At 51.7% G+C, this 22890-nt stretch overlaps 1 protein-coding gene across 4 annotated transcripts in view; it reads left to right on the top strand.

Moving 5' to 3' along the window:
* Window positions 1-8300, top strand: part of AMBRA1 (autophagy and beclin 1 regulator 1) — a 141373-nt gene extending 133073 nt beyond the window's left edge. For all 4 annotated transcript variants that reach the window (XM_076344549.1, XM_076344550.1, XM_076344548.1 and 1 more), the window contains one exon: window positions 6707-8300. In XM_076344549.1, the coding sequence (XP_076200664.1) occupies window positions 6707-7197 (491 nt within the window). In that variant the 3' untranslated portion in view covers window positions 7198-8300. The remainder of the gene's footprint in view (window positions 1-6706) is intronic.
* The last annotated feature ends 14590 nt before the right edge of the window (window positions 8301-22890 follow it).

Raw genomic sequence — 22890 nt, forward strand, 5'->3', positions numbered from 1 at the left:
AAAGACAAGTTTTCAGCTGCTATTACCAACACCTCAGCCAGTTAGCCAGGGACTTGTAGCATCAGTGGTCTGGTTCATCCAAGAGTCTTTGTGCTTGACATTACACTTGAGTCCTATTGCGCTGCTTGTGATGTTAAGGTTACTGTTTTTCCAGCATCATAAACTCTTGTGATGCTCATCCAGTGTGTTCAGGCAGGCTAGATTAAATGCTGTGCTGCTTTTCTGATGGTTAATTTGTCCACTGTATCTACCATAACTCTTTGCCTGTTGTTGAAAGGGAAACAGTGTTTCCTAATAGCAGGATCTAGATGTCAGGGATACAAGGGAAAAAAAAAAAAGAAGAAAAAATGTCCTACATGCACCTACAGCTTGGTGCATGACCTAGGGCAAATTATTAATCATCTACCAAATGGGAATAAATCTTCCCATAGTACAGTACACCAGGGGCTGTGAAGATTAATTAGTGTTTTGTATGGGGCTTTGAAGATGTAAATCACTACGTAAAGGCTTAGCAGTATTATCAGCAGCAGAATGGATAAATCAGATGTGATTCTGAGTAATGTAAAGGAAAGTGTTTTAGTTATCACCTCGTCATGAGGGGGGAAAAAAAAATCAAAACAAAACAAACCCCTTGAATGTTTTAAAAAAAAAAAAAAAAAGAAAAAGAAAGGCTACTGCTACCCCCAGGAGTGGGTTTCTGTCCTGTGTCCTGTCAGCCTCGCTGCTGTGGGGAATTCTAGCTCAGGGCATTTCTTGCAGATATGTGCTTACTGTACAAAAAAAAAAGTATGCAGAATTGCATCAGAAATCTAATTAAGCTCTGTGCGGGTATAAATAGTTTCCTTTTCTCATGCAAAGCTCTGCGGGGACTTTGCTATTCTGATTATCTTTCTACCTCCTTTGGAGGAATGAGTATATGATGACTTTATTAGAAGTGAATCCCTTTAATGTCTGTATCTTTTTGTTTTGCAGCAGTTGATAGCTGCCTTGTGAACTCTGCTCCCAAGCCACACATAAACTTAAGGAAGTTAGAGTTGAGAGAAAACTGGGAGAGGTACCAAGAAACGCCTAGAACAGTGTTTCAGCTGTCTCCTACTTTCTTTTAAGCTGACAGACATAGTGGAAATAGTGATGGAATTGTAACTTTGAGGCACTCTTAATTAGAAACAATCTGTTGGGAGTTATACTATGATTTCCCTTGCAAATGGACAGGCATGATAGGGGAGGGATCTGTATTCAACTGGCAAATTAAATCTCACTTAAAAACCAACAAAAATTCCTAATGAGATTTAATGGCCCAAAGCTTTACCTTTAGAAATTGTAATTCCCGGTCCAGACTGGGTCAGGCTGTGGCTGCCACTTGTTCAGGCTGCTGGATCTGTGGAGTAGGGTGCAAGTGGCAGTAACTGTCAGGGACTGCAGCTGTGCAAAAGGTGTTACAGGCTGAGGGAAAGGGACCTTTGCAGAGCTGCAGGACACTTGTTTCATTGTGCGCCCATGCTGTCCCCTGGCTATTGACAGTATATCAATACATCTTTCAAAAAGAAATGCATTTTTCAAAAAGAAAAAAATAACCCACACTCAAAAAAAACTTTATGGAAATAACTGAAAGGCAATTGTCATCTCAATTCTTACCATCTGCATTGTCTTCGGGGCTTAAAATTCAGATAGCTAACTCAATGCTCATTGTGCAAGTAGCATGTGCTATGAACTACTGAAATTGTAGCCATCGGAAGTCTTGCTGTCAGTGGATTGCTACTTTGCCTGTCTTTGGGGGAGCAATATATTGGCTACTGTCATGCCATATACAATTTTTAACCAATTTGGTTGAAGTGTTTCTCACCAGCCAGTACAAATTTCCATCATGTCCAACTGCTTTCAGAGGTTGCAGCAGATACTTTTGAGAGTGAAAAGGGTTGTAAAATGAAGGCTTGGGTTTGTGGGGTTCAGTCTGTTCAAACTGTTAGTAGTGAAAAGACAGCACATGCAAGTGAAACTTCCCTGGTATAAGCAAAGCATCCTGAGGATGCCTAAGGAGCACTTATAAGCAGAGTCAGAGTGCCTGCATGTGATGTAACTTACTTAATCTGAGACATTAGGAACGTGTGTTGGGGGGCTGCATGGGTAGGAGTACCCTGTCCCCAGCCGAGCCTCATGAATGCTAAAAAGAAACATGTTGTTTTACGTTAGCTGAACACGTTCTTGCAATGCTGTTGTCAGATGTGATGTGACTTTTGTGCGATTAGTGTGGAAATGGGAACCAGGACACCAGGGATCAGCTTCCAGATCTGCCTCTCATTCTCCAAGTAGAAACGTGGGTAGATCCCTTAGCCTTTCATCTGCCCGTCCATCTGTAAAATGTGCGTCATATGTCCTATAGAACTGCAAATTTCAGTTTCTCTTTAAAGCCATCTGAAAAGCACTACCTAAAAATTAGAATCAGGTTCTAGAAACATGTACTATGCAAGCCTTTACAGTGTGAGCTACTCCAAGTACTCTCTTGGGATTAAATTATGGGGGCTACTTTTAAACTCTCATTACAAAAATAAGTTTCACTCATACAAATCACCAAGGTGAGATATCGCTAAGAAATTTGTTACAAGTCAAAGCAGTTGTGTCTTTTCTGAGTTCTGTGGAGTTGTTTGGATTAGCTACCTCAGAAAGGAAGTGTGAACATGCTTCTGAGATTGGCTGGGGAGAAAAGTAACTGACAGTATTTCTTCTGGCACTAAGGGAGATGTGATTATTCATAGCTGGTTATGCTGTGCTTTGACCCTCCCTTTCCTATTCTTATGCAAGGAGTGAATTCATTTAAAAATGCTGATATTTTTATCTTTGGGCATCTGAATTAGTGGGTCAGTTCACACCTCAGAGCTATTATTCCATGTTCTCTGAAGACTTAGATATCTCTGCAGTGCTTACTCTCAGTTCTAATTTTGAAGCTTTGTTTGCAAGCATGGCTACTAACTACTGCTGGTTTTAGAAAGAAGAAAGCTGAAAATAGGAAAAAATTCGAGAGCGATGTCAGTATATCGCACAGCCGCAGAGGAGCCTGATCTTATCCTTGCTTCTGTGGGCTTTGCTCTTTATCAGGTGTGTGCCTTCCGTGCCCAGAGATAAACAAGTTGTACTCCCCATAAGTACTTCAGAGACCACTTCATTTAAGAGTGGAAATGCTCCGGCCTTATGCCCAGCTCCACTGAAAGTTTGCCACATGTTTCGCCTTTGTAGTCTTCTGTGTCAAACTCTTGTCTTGCTGGAGTAGCATGGCAGAGGACTTCTAAAGACAGGTGCATTAGCTAGAGAGTATTTTGTTAAATGTTGGAGCCAGTCAGCTAGATTGACAGAAATCCCCTGGTCTTCGGGATAATTACTCTCAAGAGTAATGTTTTGTGTCTGTGTTTGGAATAGATGGGGTTTTGGACCTCTGGAAAGGTCACTTCAGTTAGAGTAGAAAAGGTTTGTAGGAACACAGCACTGTGGACACAACACTAATACTTACTCGTATTGCAGAAGGGAACCATGGGTGATGCTTTTCTGTCCTGTCAGGCACAGAACCTGTGTCCCTGTCCAGAAAAAGATGGAGACTGTCTCTCAAGATTGCTTCCTGCTCTGTGATGGATTCTGATACAGGGACAGCCTAGGTGGAGGGCGAATTGGCAGGTGTTACGCTTACACTGGTACTTCACACACTGTAGCTGAAGCTGGTTAGCTCAGTTTTCTAGATTTTGTCTGTAGTGCTCTGTGAGGTTTTTCTATTTTTCTGACCCTAGAAGGTAGGCTTAGAAGAATGAGAGCTTAAGATAAGGGATTTTACAGAGCCTGGGAGATCAGAATGTAATTTTGAGCATAAAATGAGAGAAGAGGAATTGCCTTCTCCGTATGGAGAATTAGATGTGCTATCACTTGGCCTACACCTGCACAAGCTCTGGATATGCCTAAACCCTTTGGAGTCTGAAAAAAGTGTCACGAGTATGGGGTTTCCCTCTGTCCTGGTTTTGTTCAGCTGGTGGTACAGGGAATAGGGTTTGGCCACTGTGGCAAGTTGAAACTTCTAGCAATCTGAGGTGTGGGGTTTACGGCATTGCTGTTGTTTTGGGTAAGTGCCTGTGTGCACATTGAACCTCCACCAAATGGAAGTTGGCTTATTTCACTTGCACTGAGTACTAATGTAGTCTGCATTGGCAGCCTGGTGAAAGAACGTGTGTGGGAGTCACCAGGCAGTAGAAATGGGCTGTATGTGAATCTGTGCGTAGCTCAGCTCAAGGGAAATTGCGCAGGAAGCTTTGCTCAGAACCAGTCAGCCAAAGTCATTGTCGAAACCCAAGGGGGGAAAGGGGAGGACAACCCCTGAAGCAGAGGTGCTTGTTGGCTGCTTGAAGGGTGAGGCTTACTTCTGGCCCTTGACGGGCTGTCTTTCTGGAATTTCCAACAGTGCTGTATCTCTGTGCTTGTAATCTGAAGGCTGATGACTTGCTGATTTCTGCTGTGGCATCAGCCCTTGCCTGTTTTCTGAGCAAGCAGCTGCCTCAACTGGAAATTCAGCCATGGCACATGGTAATTAAGGGGCAGGGAAGAGCAGGGAGTGCTGTGGTGTGCGCTGCCTGCATGGACTCCTCTGGTGAAGCACATGTTTGTAGTGCTGAGGAGCATTGGCTGGAGATCCTTGCTGATTTGCTGTTGCAATGCTCCTGTATTGGGCTAGTTTATAGTAAGTGATCTGTCAAGAGCACAGTACCTGCTGTTTCAGGCCTTGTGTAGATAGGGCTGGCTGGCATGTCTCTAAGCCAGGTTGCACATCTTGGCTTTCTCAAGCTTCTTCTCTGGCCTGGCCAGACGGTTGGTAACAAAGTGCTTACGACTATGCCCTCAGAAGGAAGCGATGACTGAATCCAAAACCATGCTTCTCGTTAAACCTTTCACTTACTTCTGCTCATGATTAACGCTTCAATATCCCCTGGCCATGCATGTTTTTCACACTGAAGTTTCAAGTCTAATAGCTGCCTCTGTCTGTGCTCAGTCTTCGTGCTGGTCAGCCAGGTTCCTAGTTCATGCATCACCCACATCTTAGTTCATGCATCAGCTGCATCCTGAACAGGATTTCTCTGCTAGAGTTGTGGGTCAGGCTCTGCCCAGGGGGTATTCTTGCTCACTCCTCTAGGCTCCGCTCCAGGTTCTCATGTGGTTACTGGCGTCCCTGTGGTCTCACTGACGCTCTAACGAAGGAGCTATGTAATTGCTGTGTATATATAAGTGGATATAGCAGGCCTACTACATTCCTAGCAGAAAGAGACTTATTCTACTTGTGGGTATTAAATTTGCCCTTAATGTCCATAGTATTTCTACAGCAGGGCAGTATGTCAGCAGACTTGCTTGAAGATGAAATTAGCCGTACCCTGTGGTGGAGGAAACTGGTGATGTTTGATGCAAGTACCACTGAGCCCATGAGGAAAGGGAATAAGCTGTCACTGACTGACTGCACAACACGTTATCAGTTTTAACTATCTTGCTTTTTTAAAAAAATAACCTCTACAGTGGCATGGTGTAGACTGTGCTGAATACCCCAGCTCTCATGTTAGATACATGATCTCCACCCCACAGCCCCAAGCGGCTTTGTCTTCCTAGTCAGTGTGGCAGTGGTTTTTATTGTGTTTTAACTCCTGCCTACATCTAGCCTTGTTTGTGTTCATTTCCTTGGTGCCAGGAGAGCTCATGGCTTTCTCCTCTCCTCCAGTCAGCACTGCAATGGCTTCATGGAGCTGGGAGTTAGATTTATCTCTTTAATAAGAATCATCAGGATCCCACTGTGGAATGATTCTAGCAGTTTATGATTACAGATTGTTTTCCCCAAACGGTCTGGGTAGGGTTTGTAGCAAAAGGAGGATTCTGGGAAACAGAACTGGGCTGGACTTCCCTGCCATGGGGATTTAATCTCCTACGTGGACTATTTTTCTGTGAGATTTTGTTCTTCAAAAGTAATCTTCAGCAACCAAGGCATCTGACGATGGTTCCCTCAGAGCTCAGTACAGCCTGACTATGAAGGGAGGGCTCAGAGATAGACAAAGACTTAAGAGATAGTTTTTGCATTCCTCAAAAGACACCAGTCAAGCGGAGCAGGAGCCTACACACTTGATCTTTCCTTGATCATAGGTGATGTGGAAGCACAGACCATGTTCTGTAGCTGCTGTCTGCTCTTGGCCAGCTGCTTGTGTCCTCCCTGATACTGGGGAGATTGCCATCATGTCATCTGCCTGGGGCATTCTCAAACAGGTGAAGTAGGAAGGGCCACAGGACTCTTTAACACCATGGTGAAATGTTTGGTTTATTGCAGCGCAAACTGAGGTTTTTCTTCCTGCCCCTGTGGGACTGGCTGGACTGTCTCTGCAGCTGTGAGAAAACACACTGCCTCTTTGACTCCTCTTTTTTCCACACCTGTATGGCTAGATAAGAGCTGCTTCTTCAAGGCTTGGACATGCAGGTCTGTGAGGGATACCTGTGGGAGTGGCCAAGATTTTCTTGACAGAGTTCAGTGCCTCTGTTTGGCACTTCACCAAAAGTTACAGAAATAAAATGTTGGGCTCCCTCTGGACAAAAGCCATCTTCTGTCCCAGCACATGCGCACTGCATGATGCATCTACCCAGCATGCTTTCTCTTTGTGTTGTAGTTTGCCTTGTGCACCAAAGTTGCTTCTGCTTTCTCTTGCAGGTGAAGGTCCAGAATATGGGGCCAGTGGGGAGGATGCCCTGAGTAGGATCCAAAGGCTGATGGCAGAAGGTGGCATGACTGCTGTGGTCCAGCGGGAGCAGAGCACCACCATGGCGTCTATGGGCGGCTTTGGCAACAACATCATTGTGAGCCACCGGATCCACCGCAGCTCTCAGACTGGTGCAGAGTCCACTGGAGTTGAGGGCACATCAGCACAGCAGTCCACCTCACAGCAGCTGGCAGCTGAGTTGGAGGGACGGATCCTTTCAGAGTCTATGCAGCTGTCAGAGCATGGCCTGAGCCCGCGGACAGCCCCTAGCGGGAGTGAAGGACAAAGCGCTGGTGATCTGGACCTGCCAGAGCAGGCCCAGTCCTCCATGGACACTGAGGGACCAATTGATTACAGTGACCTAACTAATAATAACCATCTTCCTGACAGTACCAACTTCTATAGTGATGACAGCACCAGTGGGGAGTCGCGGAACAGGTAGAGATTGAGTTGTGTGTTGGTACTACCCTTGTACTGCTCAGCAGAGACCTGTACCTCACAGCTGGCCAGGAGCTGGAAGAGTAGCAACGTGTGGCTCTGACAGGATGCTGGTGGTTCAGAGGGCTTCTCTATCCTGGGTGAGTGGGAGGGGATAAGGACTGCAAGGGAAGCCATGGGGAAGAAAGCATACTTAACTTCCAACATTCCCACTGCTGAAGAGTTAACAGGAATATGAACCATACTGGCTGCACATCATGCAGATTTTGAAGCCCCATGGGATTCCCTGAGCTTAGCCCTAACCCTGCAATTTGGTTAGTGTCATCCTTTGTAAAGCTTCTTTCCTTTCCTCTTTCCTGCCCTTTTATGCTCAGGGGCTGATCAGTACAGTGAAGAAAGGGAAGGGGGCCTGCAGCATCCTTCTGGAGACAGGCAGTCCTACTGGGCAAACCTGGGCGTGATGCTCCAGCTCCGTTGCTGGAGTGGAGGAGTCTTCCAGGCCACAGTCCTGCTCTGTGGCACAGCACTGCTCCCTCCTCAGAGTGTGGTGTTCTAAGACCCGTCCTGCCTGTGCTGTGGTCTTTTCTGGGAAGAACTGGGCTTTGCCAAAACCTGCATGGCTCAGGAGCTGCTCACAGGTGGGGATCTTTCCTTTTTAGAGAGTTAGTTTAGCACTTGGCAGGAACCTAAGCAGAGCTGCTGTATGGGTAGAGGGATAGGGGCTACTGCTCTCTAGTCAGGATGCAGTTCATGCGAGGATGTTCTAAGCTGTGCCAATATTAACAGGAATGAGCTATCCCAGTGGTTTCATGGTGCCATGAGCTGCACCTCCTTGGCAGGGGGCAGGAAATGTCTTTCAGCTCTAGGCCAGGATGTGAGGTATGGGTCTGTGATGTAAGGTGTTGCATGTGAAATCTTGACCTTGTACATGTAGTTTCTAGTGGAGAAATCAAGGCTCTGATATTTTGTTTTTAGTCTCAAATGTGATTTTCCTTTTCGTTTGTAACTCTCCATCCCTAGCAGGCTTGTGGAGGAAGGACGGGGAGAGCGTGAGTGCTAACGAGGGAAACACCAAAGATCAATGTCATTAAAATATGACAAACCCTTGCTTGACCTACTGTCTTCATTTGTGTGATGGTTGTCTCTGTGTTCAGCCTTGGCATAGGTACATCCAGCTCAGAAGCTCAAGGTAGCTTACAAATGTCAGATGATGACCACCCCCTTCCCAGGAGGAAAGCAGGCTCAGCCTTTGAGTTGGAAGCCCAAAATTGGGAAACAGGGAGGAGCATTTGGGAGTCTTAACTGCAAATTGCCTTTTAACCAGTCTGGAGGTGAGCAGGCACTTCTGTGTTTCCCATCGTTCAAGTAATGGGGTGAAAGAGGAGCGTTAGTCCTATCCCACTTAAAAAGGTATGTAGAGATGCAGCACTGTCTATCTTAGGCAAGCAGAGAGTGGTCTGTCTTGCTGACCTCTCAAAGCAGAAAAGGGGTGCAGTATAGGGCTGTTCTGGATAAAGGAACGCATGCCCCAGTGTTAGCACTCTGCGGTGAGGGATGCTTCCCCTGCTGTCTGAGCACTTGCCAGCAGCTGCTGCGCTCCTGCCTGGCTCCTCTAGATGCTGCGCTGCAAAGACATTACAATAAATAAGGCTGTTATTAGGCAGCACTCAAGCTCCCAGTCAGAAGAGTCTGTTAGAGAACATTAAGCAAATCTTCTCTTAAATCACAGCCTGGAAATGAACCTTAAATCAAATCAGCTGCTGCCAGGCCTCATTGTGGAGTGTTAATGAGGCTCTAAAACCTGTCCTGAGCCAGCTACATCCCTGATCTGACAGGAGAGCAGCCTGAAAAATGGGATTTCCTTGTGTGGTGAGGAAGGTTTCATGCATCCCTATATTGCCTTAGTGTGGGGTGGCCTGAGGATGTGTTGGCACTTGGGAGCCAGAGGAGCTATGTCTCAGCTGAAGACTTGGGCAGACAGGGCGGTGCAGGTCTAGGCAGAGCTGTTTACTGCTCTGCTTGAAAACAAAGAAAAACAGCCTGGAAAAAAACTGCTTCAGCTCAGCCTGGCATCTCCTCTTACCTCTCCCTGCACAATTCCTGGAAGAGTCTTGAGGCCCATTCCTGGTAGATGTGTTGCAGAGCATTTACAGATGTCCATTTCCATAGCCAGAGCCAAACTACCTACAGAAAAATTTCCTTCACGGTTGGAGAAAGGTCTTCTGGGATGTCTCGCTCTAGTGTTGGCAGATTCTCAAAGACCTGGCATGTACCATTGCTGGGCGCTCAGGCCTGGCTGCTGTGCAGAGGCCTGAAGCCTGCTCTGCTGACTTCCCCTTAGTCCAGACGTGCCCCCATTGTAGACGATGGTGGAGCAGGCAGTGAGCTCCAGTGAGAGCAGGAGCAAACCACAGCTGCTGTCTTTAACATTGACTCGGGACATCTCTGAAGCTCCAAAGCAGCTTTTCATTCGAGGCTTGTAGGGGAAACTTCCAGATGAGGTAAGGACGGAGGCCTGATCAGAGCAGGCAGCTTTGATGTTTCTTCTAACCCGCTTTGTAGCTCTGGGCCAAAGGCCTACTCCTGTCTTCATACAGGCTTTAAGCAGGAACAGTGGGCAGGGTGGGTGTGGGTGGGCTTAATCGTCAGATGCTGCCTTGGCCATGCTTTGTAGATGACCTGCTGTGGCCGCACAACTAAGCTCTCAGTGGTGGTGGGCTTATATGTAGAGAGAGCAATGCTTTTTTTTTTTTGAGTTTCAGACCTAGAATCTGCCAAGCTCAGTTTCTGTCCCTGCCTGAGACCTGACAGAGGGAGGTGGGTGGTTGGGAAGAGGGGGGACAGGAGGGAAAATTGAGCGCACTTATGCCATGGGCTCACTTCCCCCCCCACCTCAATGCAGTTTTCTTATGCCTTCCATGCTTCTTGTGGAGCAAAACTCACTCTCTGCCTTGGACTACCCTGTTCTGGCCCAGCAGTCTTCCTTGGCTGGTTTGGGCAGGGCTGAGCTGACCTGTACCCTCGAGCAACACCCCTGAATCTGCACAATGACCTGAGGCATGGAGCCCTGTGCAGAACAGGAGGTGGTGGGATTGCCTGCATCCAGGACAAGCACAGCAGCAGCATGGGGCTCCTTCCCCGAACCTCGCAGCTTACCTGCTCACTGCAGTATGATAATGCAGTGCTGAGGCAAATGCCCTGCCAGGAGCAACGTGGAAATTCAACAAGAGCTGCCTGAGGAAACCAAACCAGAGCTGTGCGTGCTTGCTGGCCCGATTTAGGAGGCAAAATGAGAGCCTTGCTGCTTAGGAGCAGGAAATAATCTTAAAAACCAAAAGCTTTTCTCAGCCTTAGCCTGTCAGGAGCCTTTAAATGTGCTAACAAAATCCTGGGGAAAGGAGAAGTATGGTGCAGAGAATTTTATTTAGCTTTCAAAAGGCTTTTGATAAAGTCCCTCACAAGAGGCTGTTAAAGAAACTTAGTCACCTCAAGGTTGAGGGGTAGAGTCCTCCTGGAGATGGAAGCTGTTTGAGGCAGGAATTGGACTCAAAAGTAACAGCCAGTTCTTGGTGTGGAAAGAGGTTAATGGTGGGTTGGTTGGGTTTGGTAGGAGCCAGTGTTCTCTAAAAGCCCTAATAAGCTGGAAGAGGAGGGGAACAACTGAAGATACAAGATTGTTTAGGTTAGCTAGGGAGAGAGAAGGTGCCAGAAGCCTGGGGCAGCGGGAGGAGGTAATGGTTGGAGCTGCTATGCTGGAAGGGGGCTTTTGTATGAATCCACAGAGCTAACCCGCACGGGCACCGCTGCAGCTGGTGAATGCTCTGGCACCCCTGGGCTTGGGACCAAACCAGCTGGTGAGCACTGGAGGGGAGACCTGGGATCCCACAGGGATCCACTGAAGCCCTGGCAGGTGGTACAGCAAAGCAGTGAGACCCACTTGTCCCCGAGTCCTGTGTTTTCTGCCCTTTCTCCTTTGATGGCCTGTTGCTCCATCTCCAGCACCTCCATTCGACTCCCCCTGGAAGTCCCACACCATACCCACATGTGGCTGGTTTGGGGTGTCTGTGGGGTGACCCTATAGCTGGGTGGTGCTGGGACCCCAGCTCTACGTGACGGCCAGGAGCTGTGCTGGGCAGGAAGGAGAGGGCAGGAACCAGGTAACAGCTGGGTGCATGGGGACTCTCTCTCCCCCAGTGTTACCAGTGCCGAAGCTGAGCCCCATAGCTGGCCCCTCGGGCTGCTGGCCAGGGTCCAGCTGTCTTCTCTGCTTGGTCCCAATCTGTCAGAGAAGCTGTTCTCCAACAGGAAAAGTCATTTAATTAAAGCATGCAGCATGTGAGCCATCCACCTCTAATTGGGATTTCAGTGTGCAGGACATAAATGTCATGCCATTGTTGCCTCTGCGTGGAGGGGGCCCTCGGCACACGAGGGAGCTGGGGGGGGACAGCAGCCTTTCATTTCCAGCTGCCACCCTCTGCCAGCCAATTAATGTCGGCGCCTCTTTCTCCTTGTCCCTGGGAGCAGAGGCCTCTCTCCTCCCTGCCCTGCTGCTGCTGCGTGGCTCCTGCTGTGGTAATAGGCGGGAGGCTTGTTACAGCCCGCTCGGTGCACTCTGGCAAGCACACGGATTTGTTTCCCCACAGCGTCTCGAACAGAAGTGCCTCTCATCTGTTCTTGGTTAGCTCCCTCGGCTCCTGTTTGTTTTGCCTTTCAAGCAGTTGTTGCTGGCGTGCAGCACCGGTAGGAGCTGATGGGATCAAGCTGTCCTCCCTGGGACGCCAGCACCGGGCATCAGCTCCCTCCCAGCCAGGAGCCAGCGTCCCAGAGAGGGCACCATGAGGCTTCCCCTCCGCCTCCCATCTGAAAATCAACATGCTGTTGCTCAGCCTCCAAGCAACCACCCTCCGTGCCAGGGTCTTGCCCGCCAATTCAGGCCAGGCTCCTCCAGCTCAGTGGTGCCACGTGGGAGGGACTGGGGAACCCAAGCGCTGCATGGGCAGGGCTTAAATGACTCGGTGGGATAGGCAAGGTGTGAGTGATAGGAGATGTGAGCCCAGCAGGGAGCAAATGCTACTGCTGGAAGAGGCAGCCAGACACTGAGATCTCCAGGAGGACCTGTTGGTGAAACTGGACCAACACGTATGTGGAGAGCTGCAGCTGGGCTCTACTGCCCTACTGAGCCTTCGCTTCAGCTGTGGCTGGCAGGACAGTGAGCTCTGGGCTGGCACGTGGTTTCTGGCAGCCTCTGAGGTTTCTCTTTCTGTCCTTGCATCCAGCCCTGTTCCAGTTTGACTGGTGGAGTTGGACTCTGGAGTCCCTGCTCTTTCCAAGCTCAGGAAACACCCAAGGCTCCCTGGCCCTCCACCGTTACCCTCTGAGCTCCTAGCTCCAGCTTTACAGAGGCTGGGGTAAATAGCAGACACTGTGCAAGCTGTGCAGAAGCATGAGATGTTATGGTAATTTAGGCTTGGTTCTTTCTATTTCTTAGGCTCAGCTGCATATCCAGGCCAATATTCCCACCCACGTGGGTGCTACGTGCAGGGTACGCCCCTGCTACGGCTTTTCCCAAACCCTTTCTCTGTGCCATGCGAAGTGGCAGACCAGCAGAGCTCCAGGTTAGGTGTCTGTCACTTTGAGCATTGCTTGACACACACAGCAAATGCTGCCCTCCTGTCTGCACTGCTCTTTGCAGCTGCTGGGGAGAGGGAAGCCTTGAACACCTGGGAGAAAACAGGAGACCAGGATGGGTTATGGGGGACTCTGTAGCCGCTCTGTTGTGTGTAAATCAGGGGAAGGGAGAAGAGAAAGGGAACAATAGGGGTTCAGCTGACAGTTCCTAATGTGCAATGGGCCCAGCACAAGCGTGGCTGTGGGGCTTGTGCTCTCCAGTGCTCACTGCTGTGTGTTAAATGAGCTCCAGCATCCCTTACCAACACGCATGAAGCGTCTGTACCAAGGTCTTACCTTATATTGGTATGTTCTCCTTTTTCTTTGAGGCCAGAGCAGGTTGCCCAGCATTGGAGACATGCTGCCAAGATGGTGTGCTGCTGTCCTGCCTCTGCCCTGCCCTGCCCGGAGCACAGGGGGGCAGAGCCAGGGCCCAGGTCTGGCCGCTTCCTATGCGTCCATGCAACTGTGTGTGGTGGTGGGCTTGGGGGCTGCTCTGGGCCAGCAGCCGCTGGGATGATTTCCAGGTGGAGAGGAGGGTGCCCAGGCAGGGGCTTTCGCTGTGCTCCCCCGAGAGCAGCTCTGTGCTGCTGAGGCTCTCCCATGAACCTGCGTCTCTGAACTGATATGCAGGTGCCCAAGGGCAAGGGGGCTCTTCTGGACTGTTTGAAAGGCTGGTGCTCGGCAAACACAGGCTTATGCCCCCCACTGACAGCTTTTGTGTATGAGCCTGGGTTAATTTGGTGCAGAGATGAAAATATTTTTATCCTCAAGAATTTTGTGGCATGCAATTGCTGCCTCAGAGTAGGGAAAGCATGCAAAGCCGTGGCCCTTCCTGGACCCCTGATAGCATCGTAGCTATTAAAGCCCATCCCTCAATCCCCAGTTCAATAATACAGTAATATCCTGATAGCATCAGGAGCTGGCTCTGATGGCAGATGGGCTCCAGTCCCTCCTCCAGCGCAGTGTGGGGCACTGCCACCCTATCGCAGGGAAACTTTAATTCGCAGATTATTTGTTTTCATGGCAGGCTTTGGAGGGGGGGATGAGCGAGTTCCCGTTACCAGGGTGGTGGTTGCTGGCTGCTGACCAGGCACCGCTGAAAGCCAGAGCCCTTTGCTGGGCTCTGTCACGCTTCGCTGGCTGGTATCCAAACCCAGCTTCTGTCCTTCCCCTGGGTCCTTGTCAAACTTCCCGAAGGTGCTATGGCCATGGCTCTGCCCTTTCCCTGGGGGTCATTACCCCCGGATTTGCTCGCTCCTGCCAGGCAGGGCCATACCCCCACCAAGGTGGGCGCCCACCTGTGGGGTTCCCTGCCAGGCTCCATGCCTTGGCAGGCAACTCCATCCACTGCTGCGAGCCCTGCTTTGGCCGCAGGCAGAATTGGAAAAGGCTCAAAGGGGCTAATGAAGACTGACTGGCAGCGACCGGGGAGGCTGATATAAAGCATTTAAGTGCTATGGCAGTACAGAGGGCTGCACTCATCTGTCTGTCCACTGCAAAAGTTCCCAAGGAAGCCCTGCCAGCAGCCCCCTGCTAATCGCCTACATCAAAGCAAACACTAATTAAAACAATTATTTAGGGAGGGATTGAGGCTGGTCCTGCTGCATTGCTGGGGGGTGCCAAGTACAGCTGTGAAACAGCAGCTTCTGGGTTGCTGGACCCGGTGTGACCAGCAATGACGAGTGGTGCTGGGAAGGACAAGGTGGTTTTGTAATGCACAGGGAGTGCCTGGGCCATGGGATGCAGCCTGCGAGGAGGAGGAGGAGGAGAGCTGAGCAGACAGAGGCAGCAGTAACCTCTTTTCCCTCTCCACTCTCACCCAGTGCAAGGTGCTGCCCTGCACCCAGCCTTTCCCATCCGGCTCCATGTCCTGTGGCCGCTCACAGGGTGGGAGTGAGGATCCCACACCAGGGACACTTTATTTCAAAATCATGCGAGCTCCGCTGCAGTGGCACCAGCTTTGCTGCGGCAGGGAAGTCCCACCCTTGGGGTAGGGGGGCTCGGGCCACTTCCCCCTGAATTGCAGCCCCGGGCTGAGTGGTTGGCAGCACTCGGGGTGCAGTGACCCAGGAGAAGTCCCAGAGATGGCTTTGCTCTGGAGGCGCTGAGGATGGCTAAACCCAGCATTGTTTTTTTGATGAGACCTCAGATTTGGTTGACAAAGGTAGCCGCGTCGGCATAATATGCTTAGGCTCCTGTAAGGTATTTGACATAATACTTCCTGACAGCCTGATCGGAAATTAGCCCTATACAGCACTCTGTGGGTTTAATGCAGCTAAGTGCAAGGCCGTATGTTTGGGGAGGTGGAATGTAGGTCGCAGTGGTGAGACAGGGCTGCATGCCACAGGCGGCCAGGCGAAGGTCAGGGTGGCTGAGGTCCCAGGGGGACAAGCGGCACCGGTGGGTCCTGTCCTGTGGAGGGGCTGAGCTCATTGCCTAGAAGTTACTTTGGAAATCAAACTTGGGGAATAGCTCAGCTAAAACCCCACTGGGGCTCTGAGGTGCCACAAAAGAGCCGGCTCGGGGACACCAGCAGGCAGTAAACCACCAGCGAGTGAAATTCCCATCCAGGTCCCGTGTGCTGCTTCCTGCCTCGGTGCTGTCTTGGCTTGCGCTTGCTCCCTGCAGTCACTTGCTGCAGGCTCAGTAGGACAGGGCATCTCCTCCCCCCTGGGTTTCCCCAGGCTCCTGTCCCCTGCTCCCTTCCCTGCCCTTTGGCCCTTACCCCCCCTGGGTGATTTTCTCTAGCAACCTTCTCCTGCTCTTCCCACCCCCCTCTGGAGTGTTATTTATCTTATGCTCATCAGCGAGAATGGGGCTTTCCTTCCTAGGAGCACTGCCTCCCACACAGTTAATGGGACTGATGGGAGCAGGATGGTCTGGAAATGATGCTCGCCAGGGCTCGGATCCATCCACGGGGACACCCCAGGGTGATGCAGATTTGCGGGCTCTGCCGGCTGAGAGCAGAACTAGGCTGCAAGTGCCCACGTCCTGCCCACACTGCGGTGGGGGGGACATGTCAGCCATCCGAAGCGTTGCTCTTGGGCTGACCTGCTCTGCATGGACCCGCCCTGATGCTGCCGGCCCCATCCCCACTGCCTGCACAAATATTAGCTTAAGGGATGGCGAATGGCCCTGAAACCGCCAAGATTCCTCCCGCCTTGAGCAGCCCCTGCTCCATCTTCTTCAAGGCTGTTTAAGGCCATCCAGATGGCCTGATGGACCTCATCAAAGTACAATTTGTGTCGTAGTGCACAGCTATTTGAAGTATCCCAGCTCAAGGCTGGTGGTAACACTTTGGCTGGGCCAGTGGCACGTCTGCCTCAATTCATTGAGGCGGTGATGGATGGAGGGATTGTGCTCTGGAGCCCAGCACGAGGAGGCTGGCCCAGCACCTGGGACGTGAGGAGGCACCCAGGGGGTTTTTGCATGGAGGCTGTGGGCTGGTGCTGGTTGGGTCCCCCCGAGGGGTTAGCAGCAGGTTAGTTAGCTGTAAGGATGGATGCAGATGCAACAGGTCCTGTCCTTTAGGAAACACTGGAAAAGCCCTTTGAGCCCCTGCAGGAGTGCGGGATCTGTCTTGCCAGCTTCCCTGGCCCCGGCTTGCAGCCTCACGGGTTTGGCGCTGGCCCTTTGCAGTCCCAAGGGGTTGCTCCTCCCTGCCGTCATCTTTAGCTCTTTGGGGATGTTGTTAAGCGCTGCTTTGCTTTGCTCTGAGTTCTCTGGACAGGCTCTGTGTGCTGCAAGGGTCCTCCCGCACCACCACCTGCAAGGGTGGTGTGCTCCTCCCCCACAGCCGAGGCGTGAGAGGTCTTGTCCCCTGTGCAGGGGCTGCTGCTGGGTTTCCAAGCAGGGTCTCAGGCCCTGAACAGATAGAGTAAGTAAATTTTCATAAAACAGTTTTACTCTTCAAACAAATAAGACCACAGCTGCTTACTTTCCTCCTTTGAAATACTATCACTGAGATGATGCATTTTTTAATTTTAGTGATAAAACCTATTTAGGGTCAGGTAGTCAACTGGGTATGAATTAATTCAGCTCATCAAAGTGCAGTGTCCCTCCATAGAAAATCTGCCATCAAAATGTGTTACTCTCACTCAGGTAGCTCTGAAAATCTATGAAAATATTTTTTCCCCTCTTTATGGTAGCAAGAGGGGAACCTAGTTGGTTTTTTGCTGTATTATGGGAGTGCCTGCCATCCCACTCCACAGCAGCACCTGGGGGATGCTGGCACGCCATGGAAGCTGGGGGGACAGTAGCACGGGCAAGAGCGACTGCAGGGGCAGATGCACGAAGGGAGACTGGAGGACATGGATAAGGGTGGTTCAGCCAAGTACCTGCATGGAGCAGCAGCTGGCAAAGGCACAACGAGAGTGTGGGGAGACAGGTGCAGTGAGCTGGGGTCTGAAGACCAACCCCCTCCTGCAGTGATCTCGGCCGGATCCCACCCGAGAGACAGTGGCTGTTAACACCCCGTCTCCAGCAAGGCAGCTGGAAGCACTTGCTCTCTGAAGGTGTTGACAGCTCCTCTCCTTGTGTTCCAGGTTGCAAGGCCATGTGCCTGCTCCCCCCTTGGAAGGGGCCCATGGTCCCTTGCTGCCCCTGGCTGGGCCCCAGCTCTGCCCGGCTGCCTGGCCCTGACCCTCGCTGCGGCTCCGTCCTCCAGCCTAATCACCCAGGGGCTGGAAATTAAGTCCCATCACAGGCTCATTTTCATTAATAAAAATACCAGGCTGGGCTGGGATTTTTATTTATTTCACTGATGTGATTACCCGCCTCCCACCCACAGCTCCCCCTGCCCAATGGGGATGGGGATGCTCCACGTGGGTTGACAGGCTCCCACAGGTGCCTTTGCTCTATGCCATGCCCCAAAATCCCAAACCTCCATCACCCCCGCCCAGCTGCTGGGAAGGGAAGCTGCAGTGCTGTGCTGGGGCATCCCCCCCTGCCACGAGTGAGGGTCTTAGCTCAGGGTCCCCAGCGAAAAGCACTTTGCCCCCTGCCCAGCTGAGGCTTGCCAGCCGAATTACCAGCTGGGGGCTGGCATGGGGCCAGTGCCGAGCAGGAGCTGGCCTGGCTGCAGGGAGGAGGAGGGTTGTGTGTGCATGTGTGTGTGCACACGTACGTGCGTGTGTGTGTGTGTGTGCGCGCGCAAGGGAGCGCCTGTGGAGGAGAGAGGGGCTGCAGCATGGAAGGACAGATGGACAGAGCTGGGCTGGCAGTCTCCTGCCCTCCTCCTCCTTCTGTGCTCTCTGCCCTGAGAAGCCTTATTTAAATAAATGATGCAATTACTGGGAATTAAGGGGAGGTGAGGGATTGATGCCAAAACAGAGGCTGCTCATTTCCAACTTCCCCAGATTCTCCAGGTTCTTCTGTGCACCCTCTCCCCCTCTCTCGAGGCTTCTCTTCCTCCCAGTGACATCATTGGAGGGATGGAGAACCACCTGGCTGGAGGCTGGTTCCCTCCTCCCTCGGTGTCTTCTTCCCTGACCGCTCTGGTTCTTTCAGTGACTTTTTGACTTTTGAGTCCCCTTGTGGGTGCTTGTGCTCTCATGCTTCCACCTTCCCCAGTGTCCCCAGCTCCAGGGTGAGTGGTCCCGGGGCTGTAGGGCTGCGACTTGCAGGCAGCCCCAACCCTGCCACCCTCCTGCTCTGCAGCAGCCCCCTGCTCGCCTCCCAGTTCCCTGGCAGACACAGTAGTGAGATTATCGTAATGATGCCCGACAAGGCAGTATCAGGAATTACACTGATAAATCTAAACAGACAGCTTATAAAAACAAACAAACAAAAAAAAAACCAACCACAACTGAACCCAGGCCTGTAATTTAATACAGGGTTATTAGCCTGGCCAGCACAGAACAGAACTCTTGCATCCTGCAGCCTCAAGTCTTCTCCATCCCTGTCTCTGCCTTGAGAAATGGCCTCTTGCCATAACAAAAGGCTTCAGCCAGGTTTTTGGCTTGGCTTGGGGTGGTGGAGTCTCCTTGGCGAGTGCTGGGGCTGCGTGAGGGGTACAGACCTGGGGGTGAATGGGAGACCCCGATGGCAGTGTCTGTTTTCGTCCCAGCAGCTCGCGGCAGCTCGGTACCCATCACCAGCCCGCACTGGACCCTGACACGGGGTCTTCATCCTGGGGTAAATTTCAGTGGGAAGAGGCTGGGGAATGGGGGTGAGGAGAGGGGCAGTGACGCATGCCAGAGGTGTGAATGCTGGGGGACTGCCTGCTGTCACGCTCACCGCCCGCCGGATGAAGACAAGTGACTGGTAGCCGGGTCCCTGCCAGGTGCAGGGAGGTGCAGGGCAGGGGCAGCATCTTTCTTGGGAAAGAAAGTACCTGCTTGCTTCTGGCTGTGTTAAATCCCTTATTGGCACAGAAATTGCTGACTGGTTTTTTTACCTGCTGTGGTTTTTTTACCCTCCCTGTGTTCCTCTTGGCTTCCTTCCCTGTGAAGGGGACCGTGGGGGCTCTGTGCAAGGCAAGTATGTGTGTGGGGAGCACAAATCCTGTCCAAACAGGGGGCTGAGCAGGGCTGCCTGAGGTGAGATATGCACACACATAGAGCTCTTTGTCCCCCTGCAGCACTGGTGATTACCTCAAACCGAGGGAAATGTACCTTTTTAATAGAGATGTTTAAAAGAGTGGGTGCATTAAAGCAAATATTCATTAGGCTGCGTGTTTATTAGAAGGCAGGCTCCACCAAGCTGCTCGGTGAATTAAATCTGATGGCGGAGCGACTGAACTGTAGGCAGGGCTGCTGGCTCTCTGCCCTGGGGGGAGGAGCACCCCGGAGGGCTGCAGGGAAGCCCCCAGAGGGGCTTGGGTTTGCCTCTGTGCCCCCAGCGCAGGGAGGCTGGCAAGCCACGAGGCAGCTGCGCTGGGTGGTTCAGTGCCTGTGTGGGGCTAGGGCTTGTCTCCTTGCTTGGGATGAGTTCCTCCTCCAGCGAGCAGCTGCCTGTATCAAGGGTGGGTTTGGCTCCATGAAGTTTGTCGGGTTCAGGGGCTCTGTCCCCCCGTAACCCAGGGGCTAGTGGGCCTGTGTCTCCTGCAGCCATCCTCTCCTGCAGCTCTGCAACAGTCACTGGCACCTTCTGCAGGACCCACCAGCCTATAGAAATGGTATAGACTGATCTCCGGAGCTGGAAGGCACGGTGGGTACCCCAAAAGCCTTTGGAGGGGAGTCAGCAGCAGCCAGACTCTCGTGCTGCCTGGTGGGCTGCCGGGGACCCTGCACTGTGGCGGGGAGGAAGGCTGAGCACTCTCACTGCCGGTGAGGGAATTGCCGTTCGCATAAACACGAGGGTTAGTGAATTCGTGGGTTAGTGAATTCATGAATTAATGAAGTAGCGAATTAGGAAATTAACAAGTTAAACTAATCTGTTAAAGGGGCTCGAGCCACTCTCTGATTTTTCCCTGATGGTCAGGCAGCAAGCTGTGTGGGACGGTGCCTGGGAGAGGGGCCCAGGGAGCATGGTGGCCGGCAGCAGGCAACTGCAGGCAGCACGGTGTTTCACCATGTGCCAGCCAGCTCTGCAGGCCAGAGCTGGCCCACAGGCACAACGGTCATGCAGGAGATGTGCCGTCTTCTGTGGCGGCGTGGGAAATGGCAGGGGAACAGCACAAGCCTACATTTCCACTTTCTTTTTTTTTTTTTTTCCTTTTTTTTTTTGGATAATAGGTATAAAAGAAGTGATTCAGAAGCACTTTCCCCCTTCCATTACCCAGAAAGCAAGTAAGAGTTGCAAGAATGGGGACTGCAACAAAACAATTATATTGAAATATTTGAAGTCGTGCTTATATGGCAAATGTGACAAAATTGAGTGCAATCTTAAAATAGCAGCAGCAATCTTTTAAAACACAAAAAGCAGACGATTATTGGCTGAAGAGATTGCAGTGCACTGGGCTGGGCGGCAGGCTGTTGTGTTTAACTCTCTCCAGAGGTGCGTGCTCCCTGTGCCTCCTTGAAAGCTGCAGTGGGCACAGGCTGCAGCTGCCCTCCTGTTTTTGATGAGCTCGAGCAATCAGCAATGCCCAACAACCAACTTTCCAAGGGCTAACATCAGGTGAGATGAAGTCTAACGTTTCACCTGTCGTGCCCCCTCACATGAGTTAAGGCACTGATATTTGCAGTCAAGCCGAGAGCATGGGTGTCTGGTGGTCCCCTGGTATTTCAAGGATGCTCACGGGCCAATGTGAATTGCACTGGTGTGCACTAGCCAGGCATGGGAGGACGACTTTCTACATTAGTCACAAAAATCTTCTTCACACTCACCTGGCTTCCCTGCATGGGGCAGAGCAGTCGTACTCCGCTTTCCTGGCTGTGCCCTGCCGAGGACCCCAGGACAAGTGGGCACCGCTGGTGCCACCATCACCCCAGCCGCTTGGGCTGCACCTGCTGTGTGGCTAAACATAGTCACCCGCTCCCTGGGGCTGTGGCTCTGGCATCCTTCACTGGTGGTAAAAATGACATTTTCTAAATAATGAAAGAACCTTTCATTATCCCCTCTCTCCAAGCAGCCCAGGAGGCTGGGAAACAGCTGAGCACTAAGTGATGTGCCTAATGTGGCTTCAGCGTCGGTATTTTTGTTCCTCCGTCTCTGGTCCAGGCATGCCATGAAGCATGAGAAGATGTGGCTGTGGATGACTCCTGGGGGCCTGACCGAGGTAGAGGAGCACGGCTGGGTGCCTTCAGTCGCTTTCTCTCTTGGGAAGGCTGCAGCAGCCCTGCTCCTTCTTGGGCCCTGCAAGTCCTCCTGCCCTGCTCCCCTGCAGCATCACTTGCTCCCTGCAATGTGGTTTTGTCCCAGCATGTTTTGGGTCCTGGCTCACCCCACATGCATGAGTGACTGCCCTCCCACAGAGCTCATGTCCGGGGCACTCACGGGGCCGTATGTGCCTGCTGCTGCCCCGGGGACAGCTGGAATGAGGGAGAAAGGCTGTTTCCCTGGGGATGGTGCTTGATAGGGAAGAGGAGGACTTGTGCTCACACCATCCTGCATCTCCTCAACTGGGAGAGCAGCCGTGGGAGGCTCCAAGCAAACATGGCCTGGGAGTGATATTTATTTCAGACCCTTTAAACTGTCCTAAACCCCTTTACGAATGTGCCATCCCATGCCCTTAGGCAAACTATTAGGAGAGAGGCAAGTGACTGCAAGGTGCTGTCCCCTCTCCCATCTCCCACAGGGTAATGTCACTGGCCCAGGGGAATGACCCATGTCCCCTGTGGGCTGTGTCTCACCCACCAGTGCACGCAGGGCAAGAGCCCACCCACAGGTGGCATCGCCCTGTTGCCTGCAGCCCTGGGCATGGGCAGGGAGACTGAGTTACTGACCTGGTGTTTAGATAGCTGCCTCCTGCCAGGCAATGCCAGCTCCATACCAGCGAGCAAAGGGGCTGCGTGCGTGGGGGCTCGCCCCCCACCCTGGCGATCCCTCCAGGGTGCCCAGGGTGTCTCCTTGCTTGGCCAAGAGCAGGCAGAACGGCTGCTCCGGCTCCCTGTGTCAACACTTTAATGCTCTCACCGACTGCTGAGCAAAGCCTTCATGCCCATCTCCCTTGGTGAGGTGATGCTCGGGAGGGCTGAGCCTTTCTCACTCTCACTGGCTGTTTTTTCTCTCTCTGCCTCTCCCCTTCTGAGTTGGGTTTATTTTGTTGTTGGGCTGATACATGGATTAGCATTTATCACCAGGCTGACTACTGGAGGGTTATTAAAAGTGATTTGCAATGTAAATACTTTCATCATCAACCACATTTTCTTTAGACTAGGGTTGACTTTTATGAATATTAAAGCCGTGTGGATGGGTTCAGCGAGTTTGTGGGAGTACGTCTGTCGGAGGGAGGCTGGCTGCCTGCGCTGTGCTGGGAGAGGCACTCTGGATCTGCCTGAGGGCAAAGAGATCTGGTGCCGGAGGGAGGGAAGCGGAGCGTGAAAGGGTGTGTGTAAGGCAGAAAGAAAACCTGAGTGCCTTGGAGAGGGACAGAAAGAAAGGCGAGGGAACATGTGAGCATATGCATGAGGGCATCTGTCTA

This window comes from Aptenodytes patagonicus, chromosome 7, assembly GCF_965638725.1.
Source record: "Aptenodytes patagonicus chromosome 7, bAptPat1.pri.cur, whole genome shotgun sequence".
In the NCBI taxonomy this organism is placed as follows: domain Eukaryota; kingdom Metazoa; phylum Chordata; class Aves; order Sphenisciformes; family Spheniscidae; genus Aptenodytes; species Aptenodytes patagonicus.